At 39.9% G+C, this 14,990-nt stretch overlaps 1 protein-coding gene across 2 annotated transcripts in view; it reads left to right on the top strand.

The window, feature by feature from the left end:
* LOC133409387 (serine/threonine-protein kinase 32C-like) overlaps positions 1-14,369 on the top strand; it is a 91,052-nt gene extending 76,683 nt beyond the window's left edge. For both annotated transcript variants that reach the window (XM_061689272.1, XM_061689271.1), the window contains 4 exons: positions 3,746-3,871; positions 4,103-4,231; positions 6,059-6,126; positions 8,536-14,369. In XM_061689272.1, the coding sequence (XP_061545256.1) occupies positions 3,746-3,871; positions 4,103-4,231; positions 6,059-6,126; positions 8,536-8,719 (507 nt within the window). In that variant the 3' untranslated portion in view covers positions 8,720-14,369. The remainder of the gene's footprint in view (positions 1-3,745; positions 3,872-4,102; positions 4,232-6,058; positions 6,127-8,535) is intronic.
* Positions 14,370-14,990: the final 621 nt, after the last annotated feature.

The raw sequence follows: 14,990 nt of genomic DNA, 5'->3' as shown, positions 1-14,990 counted from the left end.
GTCTGGCTTGCTTTTCGTTTTGATTGAATAGACATATTATGTTTTATTTATTTATGTACAGACAGACATTTTTTGTTATGACCCTTAGACAATGAACCATCATAAACAAGCTAAATGTAAGACATTAAGCTTTGAAAAATCGAAACATAATGAAATCAAATCAAGTCAAGGGAAGGCTGAAAGGAGGAACATAGCAAAACAGGCAGATAAAAGGGTTATATCAGAGGTCGTGTTTTGGGTTGAAAAAAAAACAGGAAGCCACAGGAAAGGAGGTTGCAGGTTGGGTGGGAGATCGATGGGAAATGAGTCGGCTACAGCTTGAGGGAGGGAGGATGATGAGTGCAGGCCCTCAGGACAAGGGAGAGGAGACAGTAGGCTAGGGATCTGAGATGGAGGCAGAGAAACTGTGGACTGTGTGTGTACATTTCTTTCTTTTTATTTTTTTTTGTGAGGTGGGGTGATCATTGGCATAAAAACCAACCCTTTAACTTCTTAATGGAGCTCCAAATGTGCTTACAGGTGAAAATCTGGCATTTCCCTTCAGCCCTAAATTGAATTTCTGTTCAATGCTTGAATCAAACAAAAGTACAGTGGGTATGGAATGTATTCAGACCCCCTTAAATGTTTCCCTCTTTGTTATATTGCAGCCATTTAAGTTAACTTTTTTTCCCTTCATTAATGTAATGCACCCCGTATTGACAGAAAAAACGGACATGTTGAAAGTTTTGCAGACTTACTAAAAAAGAAAAACTGAAATATCACACAGCCATAAGTATTCAGACCCTTTGCTGTGACACTCATCTATTTAACTCAGGTGCTGTCCATTTCTTCTGATTATCCTTGAGATGGTTCTACACCTTCATTGGAGTCCAGCTGTGTTTGATGATACTGATTGGACTTGATTAGAAACACACACCTGTCTATGTAAGACCTGACAGCTCACAGTGCATGTCAGATCAAATGAGAATCATGAGGTCAAAGGAACTGCCTGAAGAGCTCAGAGACAGAATTGTGGCAAGGTACAGATCTGGCCAAGGTTACCAAAAGAATTCTGCTGCACTTAAGGTTCCTAAGAGCACAGTGGTCTCCATAATCCTGAAATGGAAGACGTTTGGGACAATCAGAACCCTTCCGGGAGCTGGCCGTGCGGCCAAACTGAGCAATCGGGGGAGAAGAGCCTTAATGAGAGAGGTAAAGAAGAACCCAAAGATCACTGTGGCTCATCTCCAGAGATGCAGTCGGGAGATGGGAGAAACTTATAGAAAGTCAACCATCACTGCAGCCCTCCAACAGTCAGGGCTGTATGGCAGAGTGGCCTGACAAAAGCCTCTCCTCAGTGCAAGACACATGAAAGCCTCAATGGAGTTTGCTAAAAAAACACCTGAAGGACTCCAAGATGGTGAGAAATAAGATTCTCTGGTCTGATGAGACCAAGATAGAACTTTTTGGCCTTAATTCTAAGCGGTATGTGTGGAGAAAACCAGGCACTGCTCATCACCTGTCCAATACAGTCCCAACAGTGAAGCATGGTGGTGGCAGCATCATGCTGTGGGGATGTTTTTCAGCTGCAGGGACAGAACGACTGGTTGCAATTGAAGGAAAGATGAATCCGGCCAAGTTCAGGGATATCCTGGATGAAAACCTTCTCCAGAGTGCTCAGGACCTCAGACTGGCCAAAGGTTCACCTTCCAACAAGACAATGATCCAAAGCACACAGCTAAAGTAACAAAGGAGTGGCTTCAGAACAACTTCGTGACTGTACTTGAATGGTCCAGCCAGAGCCCTGACTTAAAGCCAATTGAGCATCTCTGGAGACACTTGAAAATGGCTGTCCACCAACGTTCACCATCCAACCTGACATAACTGGAGAGGATCTGCAAGGAGGAATAGCAGAGAATCCCCAAATCCAGGTGTGAAAAACTTGGTTGATCATTCCCAAAAAGACTCATGGCTGTATTAGTTCAAAGGGTGCTTCTACCAAATACTAAGCAAAAGGTCTGAACACTTATGGCTGTATGATATTTCAGTTTTTCTTTTTTAATAAATCTGCAAAAATTTCAACTATTCTGTTTGTATCTGTCAATATGGGGTGCTGTGTTTACATTAATGGTGGGGAGAACTTAAATTATTTTAGCAAATGGCTGCAATATAACAAAGAGTGAAATATTTAAGGGGATCTGAATATTTTCCGTACCCACTGTACTTTTCTTGAGAACATTTGTTTACATTCATTTTAGTTTAGCGGTATTCTTTGTAAGACATTAATTCATTCATTTTCCGTACCGCTGATCCTCACTAGGGTCACGGGCGTGCTGGAGCATATCCCAGCTACCAAGAGATGAATATTATTTGGCACTACGAGTGTGCACATGCACTGTGTCTGTGTGAATGTTCTGGATGGGGTGTTGGTCTTTTCCACTCTGCTGCTAATCGATTACTCTGTCTCGACTCCAGCGAGACAGACCTATATAGGCCTACAGGAGGAAACTGTACAGTATTCAAATAAACAAGGGGCGAGAAAGCACAGGAATGTTAGTGTGTCAGCCAAGGCAAAACACTATTATTTTTTCCCCCATATTACCCGTGAAGTAAAACACGGTCCGCAATATCAGCGAATATTTTCTTTCTCAACGAAGATGGTCCTCTGTAGTTGAGATACAATTTCAGGTCCAACTAAACGAAAGACTGATTGGATTAACACTGCCTCCTGTTGGTTTGTGCATCCACATGAGCTAAAACGTCACTTCTACTTAATTTAGTTCAAGTGCAGTGGAAGCCTAGTTAATGAGTGTTTTTGCAAATTCTTTGTAAAAGAGCAAGGAATCCAAAGTGGAAAGTAAATCTGTTTAAGAAAAATAAGGCAAGTCCCAGTTAATGGATTAATGTGGCAGTTTCGGAAGGGTTTTGGAGTGTTTAGTCTCCAAATGTTCGATGGGTGCACATCCTGTATAAGAAGAACACACACTAGCTTGCAACAACCATACCTACCAAGGAAGAAAACAATGTGTTTGCTGTATTGCATTGTGGGTGGCACGGTGGACGACTGGTTAGAGCGTCAGCCTCACAGTTCTGAGGAGCGGGGTTCAATCCAAGGTCCCGCCTGTGTGGAGTTTGCAAGTTCTCCCTGTGCCTGCGTGGGTTTTCTCCAGGCACTCCGGTTTCCTTCCACATCCCAAAAACATGCATTAATTTGGGACTCTAAATTGCCCGTAGGTGTGAATGTGAGTGCGAATGTTGTTTGTTTGTATGTGCCCTGCGATTGGCTGGCAAGTAGTTCAGGGTGTACACCGCCTCCTGCCCGAAGATAGCTGGGATAGGCTCCAGCACGCCCCGCGACCCTCGTGAGGAGAAGCGGCTCAGAAAATGGATGGATGTATTGCATTGCATTCCTGAGTACAGCAGTTGTGTTGCAATATTATAAAGTTCACCATCAGATTTAGAAGCGTCATCGTAGTGAACTGATTTGACTTTCACTTGGAAAAGTTTGAATTTGCCATGATTTAAGACGTGAGATCCCTGCTTCTTTTGTCCACTATTATAAATAGTCAGCAGCACACAAGGTTGAGTTGTGTACACAACACACCGAAGCAAAGTACGGTGTATAGTGAAGAATGTATTTTTGGCTTATTGTTATTTTGAGTCTAACCAAAACAAGTACACCCATTAGCCTTGATTTATTTGGAAACTGCTGTGACTGCAGCAAAAATGGTGTGCGTTTATGTGTGTGTGTGTGTGTCTCCACCAGCTACTTACAGTGAACCCTGAGCATCGTTTCTCCAGTCTGTCTGACATGCAGACGTCTCCCTACCTCGCAGACATCAACTGGGATGCCATTTATGAAAAGAAGATGGAAGCCGGATTTGTTCCAAATGTTAGTTTAGAGTATCCCAACGCAAATACACACAATACTTTTTCCTGCTCATCAAGAGCAAGTGTAGCTACTAAATTATTAAAATAAAAACTGTTTGTCGCCTCCTATTGCTATTTCTTTATATTTTTTGGCCAAGACAAGGTTTTGTTACCTTGAAGCCCTATATCACTGATGTATGTATTGTTTTTTTTCCCTAATTCTCTGCTTTGGATTCTTCATTCGATCATGTAGAAAGGTCGCCTCCACTGCGACCCAACCTTTGAGCTGGAGGAGATGATCTTGGAATCACGTCCCCTTCACAAGAAGAAGAAAAGACTGGCAAAGAACCGGTCTCGAGACAACAGCAAAGATTCACAGTCTGTGAGTAATTTTTTTCTGATGTCAACTCAGTCAGTTTAACAGTGTAAACACTGGAAAACATGTTATTGTATATCAAAAAAACCGAACCATTCGAACCATTCCAACGTTTAGGTATCACATTCTACATTTCAACAATTCAACTAACTCCACACCCACAGCGTTCCAACTCAGTTTAAGAACTTCATTCACATGCTGTTTCGAAGGAAATTGCATTCTGTAGTTTATGATTGATGCGCCGATGATCAGTGGTGTTTTTAAATATTGGAATAACCTAACAAAGCAAACAAACAACAACTCATAAAAATAGGATAGGTCTTGGGCTCTTTTAAACTGTTCAAATAACAATTGCAACTAGATTTTGGAGAGATGCTAATCTGTATCCTGACCATTCTCAATGTGCCCTTGAGCAAGGCACTGAACCCCCCAACCGCAGCGCAGGAGTGCAGCTCAGTTTGTATGCTCCATTACTGTCACATCTAACCTTGCATGGCTCTATATGTGCTGTCTGCTTTTCGTGTCATAGGCCACAAAAATATACATTGTATAAATTAGATTTTCCCTTGTGTATGAGTATATACAGTAAAAAAATAAAAATAAAAAAAATCATGGAAACAAATCAACTGTTTTCAGTTCACACTCGTTTGAGGTTGAGGTTTTATAATCTCATTTGTCTTCAAACATTACAACCCAAGATTTAACTAATTAAAGCTATACTTTTCACCATTATCTTAAGTTTTAAATTTTTTATGTCTCACCCAGCTTCCTGTGAAGTCACAAAGTCTTATGCAACTATTTTACAATGATGCTGTGCAAATGTAGCCCTCAGTGAACTTTCCGAGTATTGCAGTGCCTTATATTGTGTTTTGGGTTATAAATTATTTGAGCTTTTCAATGATGCAACATATTAGACTTTAATAAATACTGTATTTCTTCAGAGTTGGTGAAAGAGGGCGGCCTTTATGTACATGCGTGGGTTCTTTCTGGCTCATCCGGCTTCCTCCTCTAGTCTAAAAACATACACCTACAGGCAACAATATAAAGACTTGCAACGTACAGTATGTCTAAAATGTATATCAGTATGATGCGAACTACAACTACAATAATAAACCTCTCCATAAAGTCTTCCCAGCAGTGCCTCCAGCCTCTTTAGTCTCTATATTAATTACTGTATATTCTTAATTCACTTCAAGGTCCTTCCCTTAGCCTTAGATATCATTATCATCACCATACATAATCTTTAGAGTAATTAGCAAATTTAAAATGATGAAATTAATACAATGTCAAACAAGACCCATAGCTTTATTTTTTGAGCTGTTTTTTTCCACTTTGTCATCCTATCATTCAACACAGATTTCCCCTCTGTGTTATTGAGTAACAGTCTGTTCCCATCACACAGTTATGGCATCAGTGATATTAACGTCAGCCCAGTATGTATGCATTTTACTGTACAATGTCCTCACCATGTGCACACCCACCAAGCACAGTTGAGAAACTTGGGAGTGTGTATCCATCTAGCCTGTTTGTTCTCATGCTGGGTTATTACCAAGGTTAGTAAATTATGAAGCCTTCAGTGGTGTTGTCATGGCCTCAAGAGCCTTCGGAAATTTGAGCTGCTATTTTTGTCTTGGGCAAAACATCCAATTAGAGGAAGACAATTCATGACGCGTCGTGGGGGGAAACCTGAAAATAAAGCTGGTATCAGAGGTTACGACATCATTTGATTGAAACTGACGTTGACGTTTGTTCACGCCATTAATGAGGATGATGTTGATGTGTGAGATGTTAAAGATGGATGCACTTGATGTGTTGGATTTTGCTTTCGTACAGGAGAACGACTATCTACAGGAGTGCCTTGAAGCGGTGCAGCAAGAGTTCATGATCTTCAACCGTGAGAAGTAAGGCAAAGCTGCATCAACAACTAACTGAGGCTGGCTTAATACCACTTGGTGAAAGTAACAATTCTGAGCTAAGTGGCACAATTTGGGTATGGGTCATGGTTTTCTAAAGAAAAAAAAAAACACGAAATCGGATACCCTCAGAATGGAATCATGCCCCTTCTAAATGTGGGTAAAATCTGATGTGTATCGATATGAATTTCTGCCAACAGATTTGATCGACCTGGCACATGTGCATCTGCACAACAACAGTAATTGTGCTCACATTAAAACAAAAAACAAAAACACCTGCACTAAATGAAAACTACAGCAGTGAGCATGGATGAATAAGGAAAATGATTGCTGACTGCGCCCATTGAAGTAATGCAAGGTTACCTATATTTAACACATTCACTGCCATTGACAGCGTTAGAAGTCAAATATCCATGTTAACTGGGAAGGCTAGCAGTGAATGAGTTAAGGGCAGCCAGGAAAACTAGTCAGTCCAGTTTTGTCTCGACTGTCCATAGGACATTCTCCCAGAAACTTTGAAAAGCCACAATTATTCAAGTCAAGACAAAAATAGAATTTTTTGGCAAGGCACATCAGCTCTATGTTCACAGATGCAAAAATGAAGCATACAGAGAAAAGAACGCTGTCCCTACTGTGAAACATGGAGGCAGCTCGGTTATGTTCTTGGGCTGGTTTGTTGCGTCTGGCACAGGGTGTCTTGAATCTGTGCAGGGTACAATAAAATCTTGAGACTATGAAGGTATTTTAGTGAGAAATGTGCTCGCCAGTGTCAGAAAGCTTGGTCTCAGTCACAGGTCATGGGTCTTGCGACAGGATGACCCACAACACACACCTAAAAACACCAGAGGAAGGCTAAGAGCAAAACATTGGACTCTTCTGAAGTGGCCTTCTATGAGCCCTGATCTCAATCCTATTGAACATCTGTGGAAGGAGCTGAATCATGCCGTCTGGACAACGCACCCTTCAAACCTGGGACATGCATTTGACGGCAGTGATTGCCTGAAAAGGTTGGACAACAGAATATTAAGGGTGCCATCCTTTTTGTCAAGGTTTTATTTTTAATAATTCTCTTCAAACACAATTCAAAAGCAACATCTGATTTTCACTGATTAATTTTCATAAATTATTTTTCATTTATTATTCCATTTGTCAGATTCAAGTTAATTCTGTGACCACTGTGGTTTTTTTTTTGTTCCATTAACAGAGCGGTGCCAACAATTTTATCCACATTTGTAACTGTTAATAAAAATAAATAAATAAATAAATAAAAAATATTGTTGTCACTTGACGATGTCGCCACTCATGTAGTTGTTTACTTGCATTTTGGGAATGTGTTAATGCAGGTTGTGTTATGTGTTTAGTATATGTAAACAGTGATATGGGTCACTTGAAACGACATACTGAAACAGAATTACCTCTCCTGCTTGCCAAAAGTTAAAGGTAGTGTATTCCTCCGCAAGCAAGTAAGGGTTAAGTAACCATTATCACTACTCACCATTAAATAGAGGAGAAGTTGGATGAAGCTGCGGAAAGAATAATTTATTTCATCCTTTGTGTGACTATATTGCTGTAGTGAGGGTGCGTCCATCAGAGAATCATAATTGCATCTTCCGTTATGAACCGGTTATTACCAGTTTTCCTGGGTACGGACTTCTCCGCTCTACTGAGTAGCAGTCTAGTACCATATTTGGTCCTTATAGGATTGTTAAAACAATTATTGTAATTTAGGCAGTTGCCTGAGTAGTCCAAACCAGTCTTTAGAGTCATGCAAATTATATTTTGTTGTTGCATTCAGCAAATTAAATTTAAAAAATAATGATAACATTAAAAGTTAGTGATAGTCGATAAAACAGGACAATGGCAGTTTGCCTAAGGGGGGGAAGGAAGACTTCATCTAAAAAGGCATAATTGCATTTTATTCTGAATCTGCAAGAAAGCAAAGCAACTAAGCAGATACAAGGAATTAAGACTGTTTGAAGAACAACGTTTTAATTCAGTCCTCAATAGTCTGATATGACATTGGACTTTAAATTATATTCATATCAGTACAGTATACTGTGGTAAATCATGAATTCCGTTCCATCAATTATTAGTTGCATCTCGTCCCTTTTTGGTTCAGTGCCTCTTTAAATTATTGGCTCATTTATTATCAGCCCAGTTATGACACTGCAGCATTATTGAAATCCTTCTTTTTCAGAAATGACTCATTTTGTCCTAATTAGGTGATTATTGATACGTTCTATTTATAATGTGGTGCATGATATCAGAGCAGAAGTTCTCTCATTAAACTTTCAACATTGTCTTCCATTCTACAAATATGTCTTCACATTCTGGGACCTAAAAATAGCGTGTCAAATATTTAATGCAAGTTGATGATTTTAACTTTTTTTTTCTCAGGTTGAAAAAGCGTCAAGAAGAGGGTCATAGTGAGGCTGGGGGTGACGATGCCAGTGGAGATGGAGATGCGGAGGCCGTCGGCACCGACGACGACGCTGCCGAGCCTGAAGCGGAACCAGAGCCCGAGTCCTCTTCAAAACTGAGCATGTGTGGCTCGGTGTGCTCCTCCCCTGGCAGCTGCTAGTGTCACATCAGCTCACAGTGCAGGATACAGGATGAAGATCTCTCAGTGCCATGCCAGTAGATATATTCTCCCCACTCCCCTTTGCAGTAGCCAGGAGGGGAGGAAGCACACAGCAGCAGGAACTGACGCACTGCAGGACCCAATTAAATTTTTTTTTTTTTTTTTGTAGCACCCTTCCCCCGGTAAGGCAAGAATGAAGCAGATTCTCCACCTCCTTCTCCGCCCTTCACAATGCTCCAACTTCTATGCAATGTTACACTTCATTCACAGCATGACAAACAGTACCACACACTAGGAGATGAAGCAGAATGCTCGGCAAAGATGATGACATCCTGAGCAATAGCTGTTCACGATATTTTGGTTGCTTTGGTGGTTTTAGTGGAGATGATTCTCCTCTCCTCCTCTTCAAAATGAGCCTAGGATGACTGAATAATTCAACATGCACAGGCAATTTTACAGTTTTACAGCCTGTCTCTACTTCACTCCTGCCCCTGGCTTCTCTTATGTCATGAATGCTCTAATTCAGAGTAATTGTTGTTCTTCTTATGTATTGGCATACTTACTGTACTTACTGTATATTGCTGCACCTTCAGAAAATCATTGGCGTTTAGGCAACAATGGCAAGCTAAGTAGTAGTAGTTGATTATTTGCATTATTCACATTTAAACCATGAATTTTAGAGGCTTTCATTTATATCCACTATAATTTATTGATTGCATCTACAAAGTCAGTGAACCCATGTAAAGATGCATTATCTCAGACGTAGTATCCTGTATGCTCTGACTTAAGGTAAGTAGCTTTTCGGAGTAAATATCAAAAAGTTGAAAATTAAGTCTGTTTCTCAAAATATTTTGTTTTTCTAGATCGCCCTCCTGCAGTGCTCATCCAGGGGATTAAACTAACAAGATGTCAGTAATTCAAATTGTTTTCCCAATCAAAGTCCAGTATTACCATCGTGATAGTGGTGCATTTAAGGCGGGACCGTTATTTTTCTTTTAAACTTGAGAACATGTAGCAATGATCCACCCGTCATAAAATGAAAAACATGTAAATAGCATACATTGTGTATGTAAATAACTTCACCACAGTTTTATGTGGGGCTGCAAACGCGACATATGTCAACTCAACTAAAGGAGGAGGTGTGTGAAGTCAATCCTTTGTATTGCTTCATTCTGCTTTTAGCTCCAAGTGTGCAGGCACATCTTGTAGGCAACATAGGCCAAAGCTTTTCTACCATTTGCATATCCATTTCTCGGGAAGTGTGTGAATGTATCTTTCTTCTTTCTGTATGACATGGATTTAACAGTCCAGTGTACAATCATATTGCCAAGATGTAGAAACGGGGAATTTAATGACGTGCAAAAGAGAGAATTCTCCGGCCTGTGAGGTTGTTAGCTTAGTTTAGCGTAATTTCAATGCAAGAATGTTGAGGAATTGCCTAAAAGCTTGCAATCCACTGTTGAACCCTCCTTTTGTTGTTCTACGTCATCCACAGGCACATGTCTCAAGGTGATATAGGAGATTAAAATTGGCTTATGTCATGGAAATGGAAATGCGTTAACTCTTTTCAACAGTAGTCTGGTAGATTTATTAGTGTTGGGAGCAGTTAGTAATATATTACATTTTCCCATGATTGTAATGATAATGAAGAAAGCCGATTCCTAGTTTTGGCTAATCAACTTTCATCTTACAATGGAGCCTGTAGGGTCGAACGCAATTCATCACAGGATGTCGGACAACCTTTGATTTGTTTGGATTCGTGAGGAAAATAAATAATAATAAACGCTGTGAGGCGTAACAATACGTCGTCATGTGGCAGGAGAAAGCATGCTCAGTTACCACCATACTTGCAGTTTTTCATTGGATTGTTTCATATTTGTGGCCTAAAAGTATATCTCATGCAAATATTTACTGTAATTTTAGCATTTCGCGGTTATGAATGGCAAACAATGAACTAATTAGCGCTGCGGCGTAAAAATACGTTAACACGTTGCGCAAACAAGTACGCTCAGTACTGCTGTACTTAGTTTTGTCTGTGGGTGTTTTATGGCCTTAAAGTGTTTTTCATACAAATATTTCCTGTAAACATGATTTTACAACTACATTACTGTAGGTTAATGATGATGTGTTCTGAGTTATGTACAAATTAGGATCACACCACCCTAGGAGCAGAACGTTTCATCTATCCAGGAACCCTTGTAATGTCACAAGATTGCGGGTTTGAATCCTTCTGACTTCACAGGCAGTTAATCCTTTGATGCCTGGTGGTGAGGTACGCTGACATTTGACATGAAATTCTTCAGAACCTTTTTGAGGCAAATACCCCCACATATTGTGTTGGTTCATAAAAGTTATATCTTTGGGGTGTTTGAATTATGATGTTCCAATGTAAATTTGTCTTTTTAAAAAAACATTAGCGCATTTCCCAAAAATTTAATAAGAGTGACTAGCATTATTAAATGAGGCAATACGTAGCATCATCCAAGTCTGTCATATACATTTTTTTTTTTTTTTTTTTTTTGCATGTACCTTGACAGTATAAACCTGATTTTGCCAACGCCTGGAGCTTGAGCTTTAATGGCTGATTTGTGCATGCACAAGCTGTTGATGATAGCATACCTCCATACTCTCACCATTGTTGACCCCAAGTGCAACTGGCCTGCGTGACTATTTCTGGTGGTTTTACTGTACAGAAGTGCATAAACCTGGTCTTAGATGGCATGGTATCGTTGTATGGCATGGTTTACCTTCTGGGATCCTGTAGTTTGTCTTGATACTTTTAATGTTCATACAGCAGTGAGAGTGTTTTTTTTTTTTTCCTCCGGGCTCTCCCTGAGGTTGATGACTTGTTATTATGGCGACTGCAGTTTGACGACAGTAAACAAATACAGGCATTTATGACAAGGTGAAGGAAATGAAAGAAACCAAGTCACTCATTATGGAGTGAGTGGAATGAGGGTTTCCTTTTCGCACGATCAAAATACTGAATAGTTGGTGGAGTTCATTAAAAACATTCTACACTAAATAAATACAAGCCTGTGTGCATTATGCTGAATGCCAATTATTTGTAAATGGATAACTGATTTTGATGATTCGGTGTAGCTTTCAATAGTAATCTGTTGTTTTGTTTTTGGATAGCAGTGATCATTCCCAGATGGACATCGCTCATGTTCCTTTTAATTGTTAATGTTTGGATGCTCGTAGGTGTTTTCAAAGCACTCTGTGCTCGTATTTGACCAGCAAATCATGTCTCCTAATCAGCCGCGGTCCAGTCGATGTCCTCGAGGTATGCAAAAGTGTCGATTTCTTTTTAACTGGGTCGATTTTATTTTGAAAGTTGGTGCCCTGTTACCTTTACGATGCAATTTATGTTATTCCTATCTTCCATACAATCCTGCAGTGCATCATTTTGTGCGACAGAATTTTTATTAGGCGTTTGGTGAAAAGCCTTGTATTGTAAACTTACTGAAACTGCTTGTGTGTTCACAACATGCTGCTTCAACTGCTTTCGTAAAGAAATAAAACTCCTTCCCGGAAGGTGCCTTTTGGCTTTCTTTTTTTTTGTGTCTGTTTTGAATAAAACCTCTGTCGAAGACGGGTAGAGGTGAGTCAGTGGTGTCCCTCGGCCTATTTTAGGGATGGAAGGACGGATACAAAGGTTGTCAAGAAAATAAGTTGATCACTGCTGCTAGGAAGAGTTAATTCCAGCAAACAGCAAGTCCCATGCTACTTAGCTACGCGAGCTAATTAGTCTGAAATGCATTGAGAAGGTCCTGCTTGTTTACATAAAGATGAAGAGGTTTTTAGAGTGAACTTTATGCATGAGCGTATTCACCAATGATTATCATCAGTGAATAATAATGCCCTTGTTATAATCACTCTTCCGGCCCTGTTGGAAATGAAACATAAAACATTTCAGTTCATTTGCATCATATAAGACTTATTTGAGCTTTTTATTTAGGTAGTAGTAATTCGATCAACCTTTATTGAGCCACCTTTTACAATAGAAAACTGTCATGGCAGCCCCCCCCCCAAAAAAAAAAATAATAATAATGAAAACAGTATGAATACAGAAATAATGATCATGTTGCCTCAATTTACCACAGAGCTGATGTACTCGCAGAAAGTCAGGATATACTACTTTTGTTGTATGAAAGTTTATTGTCCCTTCTGCCAGCGAATGAAAGAGCATTTCATTGTTCTGCCTGTCAGTGCATCGTTGTATGTCACTGGCATAGATAGATGATATATATTTGTAATTATTGAACAATATTCATAATAATAAGAGTAATGCTGTAAACATACGTCATGTATTTGTGAACTGTATTGAAAGACAGATTGATGTTATGTCATGTTAAATCCATGCAATAACATTGAAAAGCATTTTTCTCTTGTTTTTGTTCGCTGTTTGTGAAATTTGTGCTCGTGTGCTACGTTCGCTCACATCCTGCGCACCTCCTGGGGGCTAAGCCCACCCGGCCCATAAAACGTAGTGACGCCTACGAGGTGAGTACATAAATGCATTGTTTCCTTCTGTTAATATGACTGTATTGATTGTAATGTATAAAAATGGGGAAAGGAAGTCATGCAAGGCTCCTCTTTTTTTCAGTTATTCAAAGTTCCAAATCCTCTTAAGTCCCTCCGTGTACATCTGATTTAGGACTTGTGTGGTGTTCCGGCTCCTCCAGGATGTCCACAGGCTTTCCTGTATTGTCCAGTTGGGAGCGCCACTCTGGGTCTTCAATGGCCTCCAGGAGTGCCGCCAGCTCCACCTCCAACTTGCCAACAGTGTCCTCCACTTTCTGCAAAATACAGAGGGTATATTTGGGTGCTTAGAGCTGGAGTATAAATAATGGAATCATCAGTCATGAATTATACGATCCCTTGATTCATATGAATAATGCAACTGCTCAAAACAGTAAGGGAAGGTCAGATGAAGTATAAGAAGAGTTCTTGATGAATTTTTGAGACTTAATGACTTCAGAATCAGAAACTGGATGTTGTGATCAGCCGCATTCTTGACTTGAAAAGAAACGTGGAGGCTTTTTAGGTAGTACAGAGAGAGCTTACACTAAAAGTAGGGAAACGAAACTTCCTCAGACCTGATGTTCCCAAATCACAAAGTTGAAAATGACTATTTGGGAGGGGATTAAAAAAAATAATAATAAAAATAATAAAATCACCTTCTCCACTACATCCAAGCGGTTATGAAGACTTGTGTTTTCTTGACATGCACTTGAAGGCACAGCTCGACGCGACCGCTCAGAGTCTGCCTCTGAAAGCGCAATCAGCACACACGACAATGAACGTACACGATAAATCAGACACAAAGCTGTCGACGGCCAATCAACTGAACACGCCCCTTACATACTATATGGGTCAAATTTGACCTGTTTTGACATTCATCAGTGATACTAAGAATCTAAATATCATTCTCACTGAAATTTGATGACTTCCTAAAGGACGGGTGTCAAACTTGTTTTTGTTGCGGGCCGAATTGTAATGACAATTTCCCTCAGAGGTCCATTATGACAGTGAGACCATATAAATGTTTGTCTCAACATATAGGAGGTAGGAGTCTGTCAGCATGCCATATCTTGGCATGACAATATTTGCCTGTACTGCTTGCAAAAATGCTCCAAATCTGTCAGAGGGCAACCTTTTTTTTTTTTGTTTGCACCCCCTCTGAGGTCACTCTACAGAATTTGATGTGGGCTCTGGCTGGGCCATTCCAAAACCAGAATTTTATTCTGGTGAGTCCAATCATCTGTTTGCGTTAGGAGATTACATTTGTTTAAATATTGCATACTTGAGCAAAAAAAGTATTTTACCTTGAAATTGTAAAACTGAACAAAATGATTGACTGTAAATTATTTATTTATGACTTAATAATAATCCTAACACGCTTGCATTTGTACAAGATTTTTGAAAAGGCATGAGATCGAGCTAAAGCAATACCATTTTTATTGCAATTATTAAACAATTTGCTGGTCGTCTAGCAAGTAAATGAAGCGAAAGCCTACTAATATCTTTCTCCTGGTAATGACGATCACATTGAAAATGGCAGTTCCTTCATCATTTTGTATCAGTGGATGCTCTGTTGTGCTTCAGAAGAAAAATAAATGGCCCGCTGATGCTGAACTGCCTTTGCTATTATTCAACATCTAGGCACTGAGAATTCCTTTTGCGTCCGTCATTGCTCTCATAGTGGGCAGCTTGCCTTTTGGGGACCACCAGATGAGACTGTTCTGTCCTGGAGAAATATCATGAG

Source organism: Phycodurus eques, chromosome 11 (assembly GCF_024500275.1).
Source record: "Phycodurus eques isolate BA_2022a chromosome 11, UOR_Pequ_1.1, whole genome shotgun sequence".
NCBI classification, from domain to species: domain Eukaryota; kingdom Metazoa; phylum Chordata; class Actinopteri; order Syngnathiformes; family Syngnathidae; genus Phycodurus; species Phycodurus eques.
Note: the sequence above shows the minus strand (reverse complement) of the source record. Positions and strands in the feature narration are given on the sequence as shown.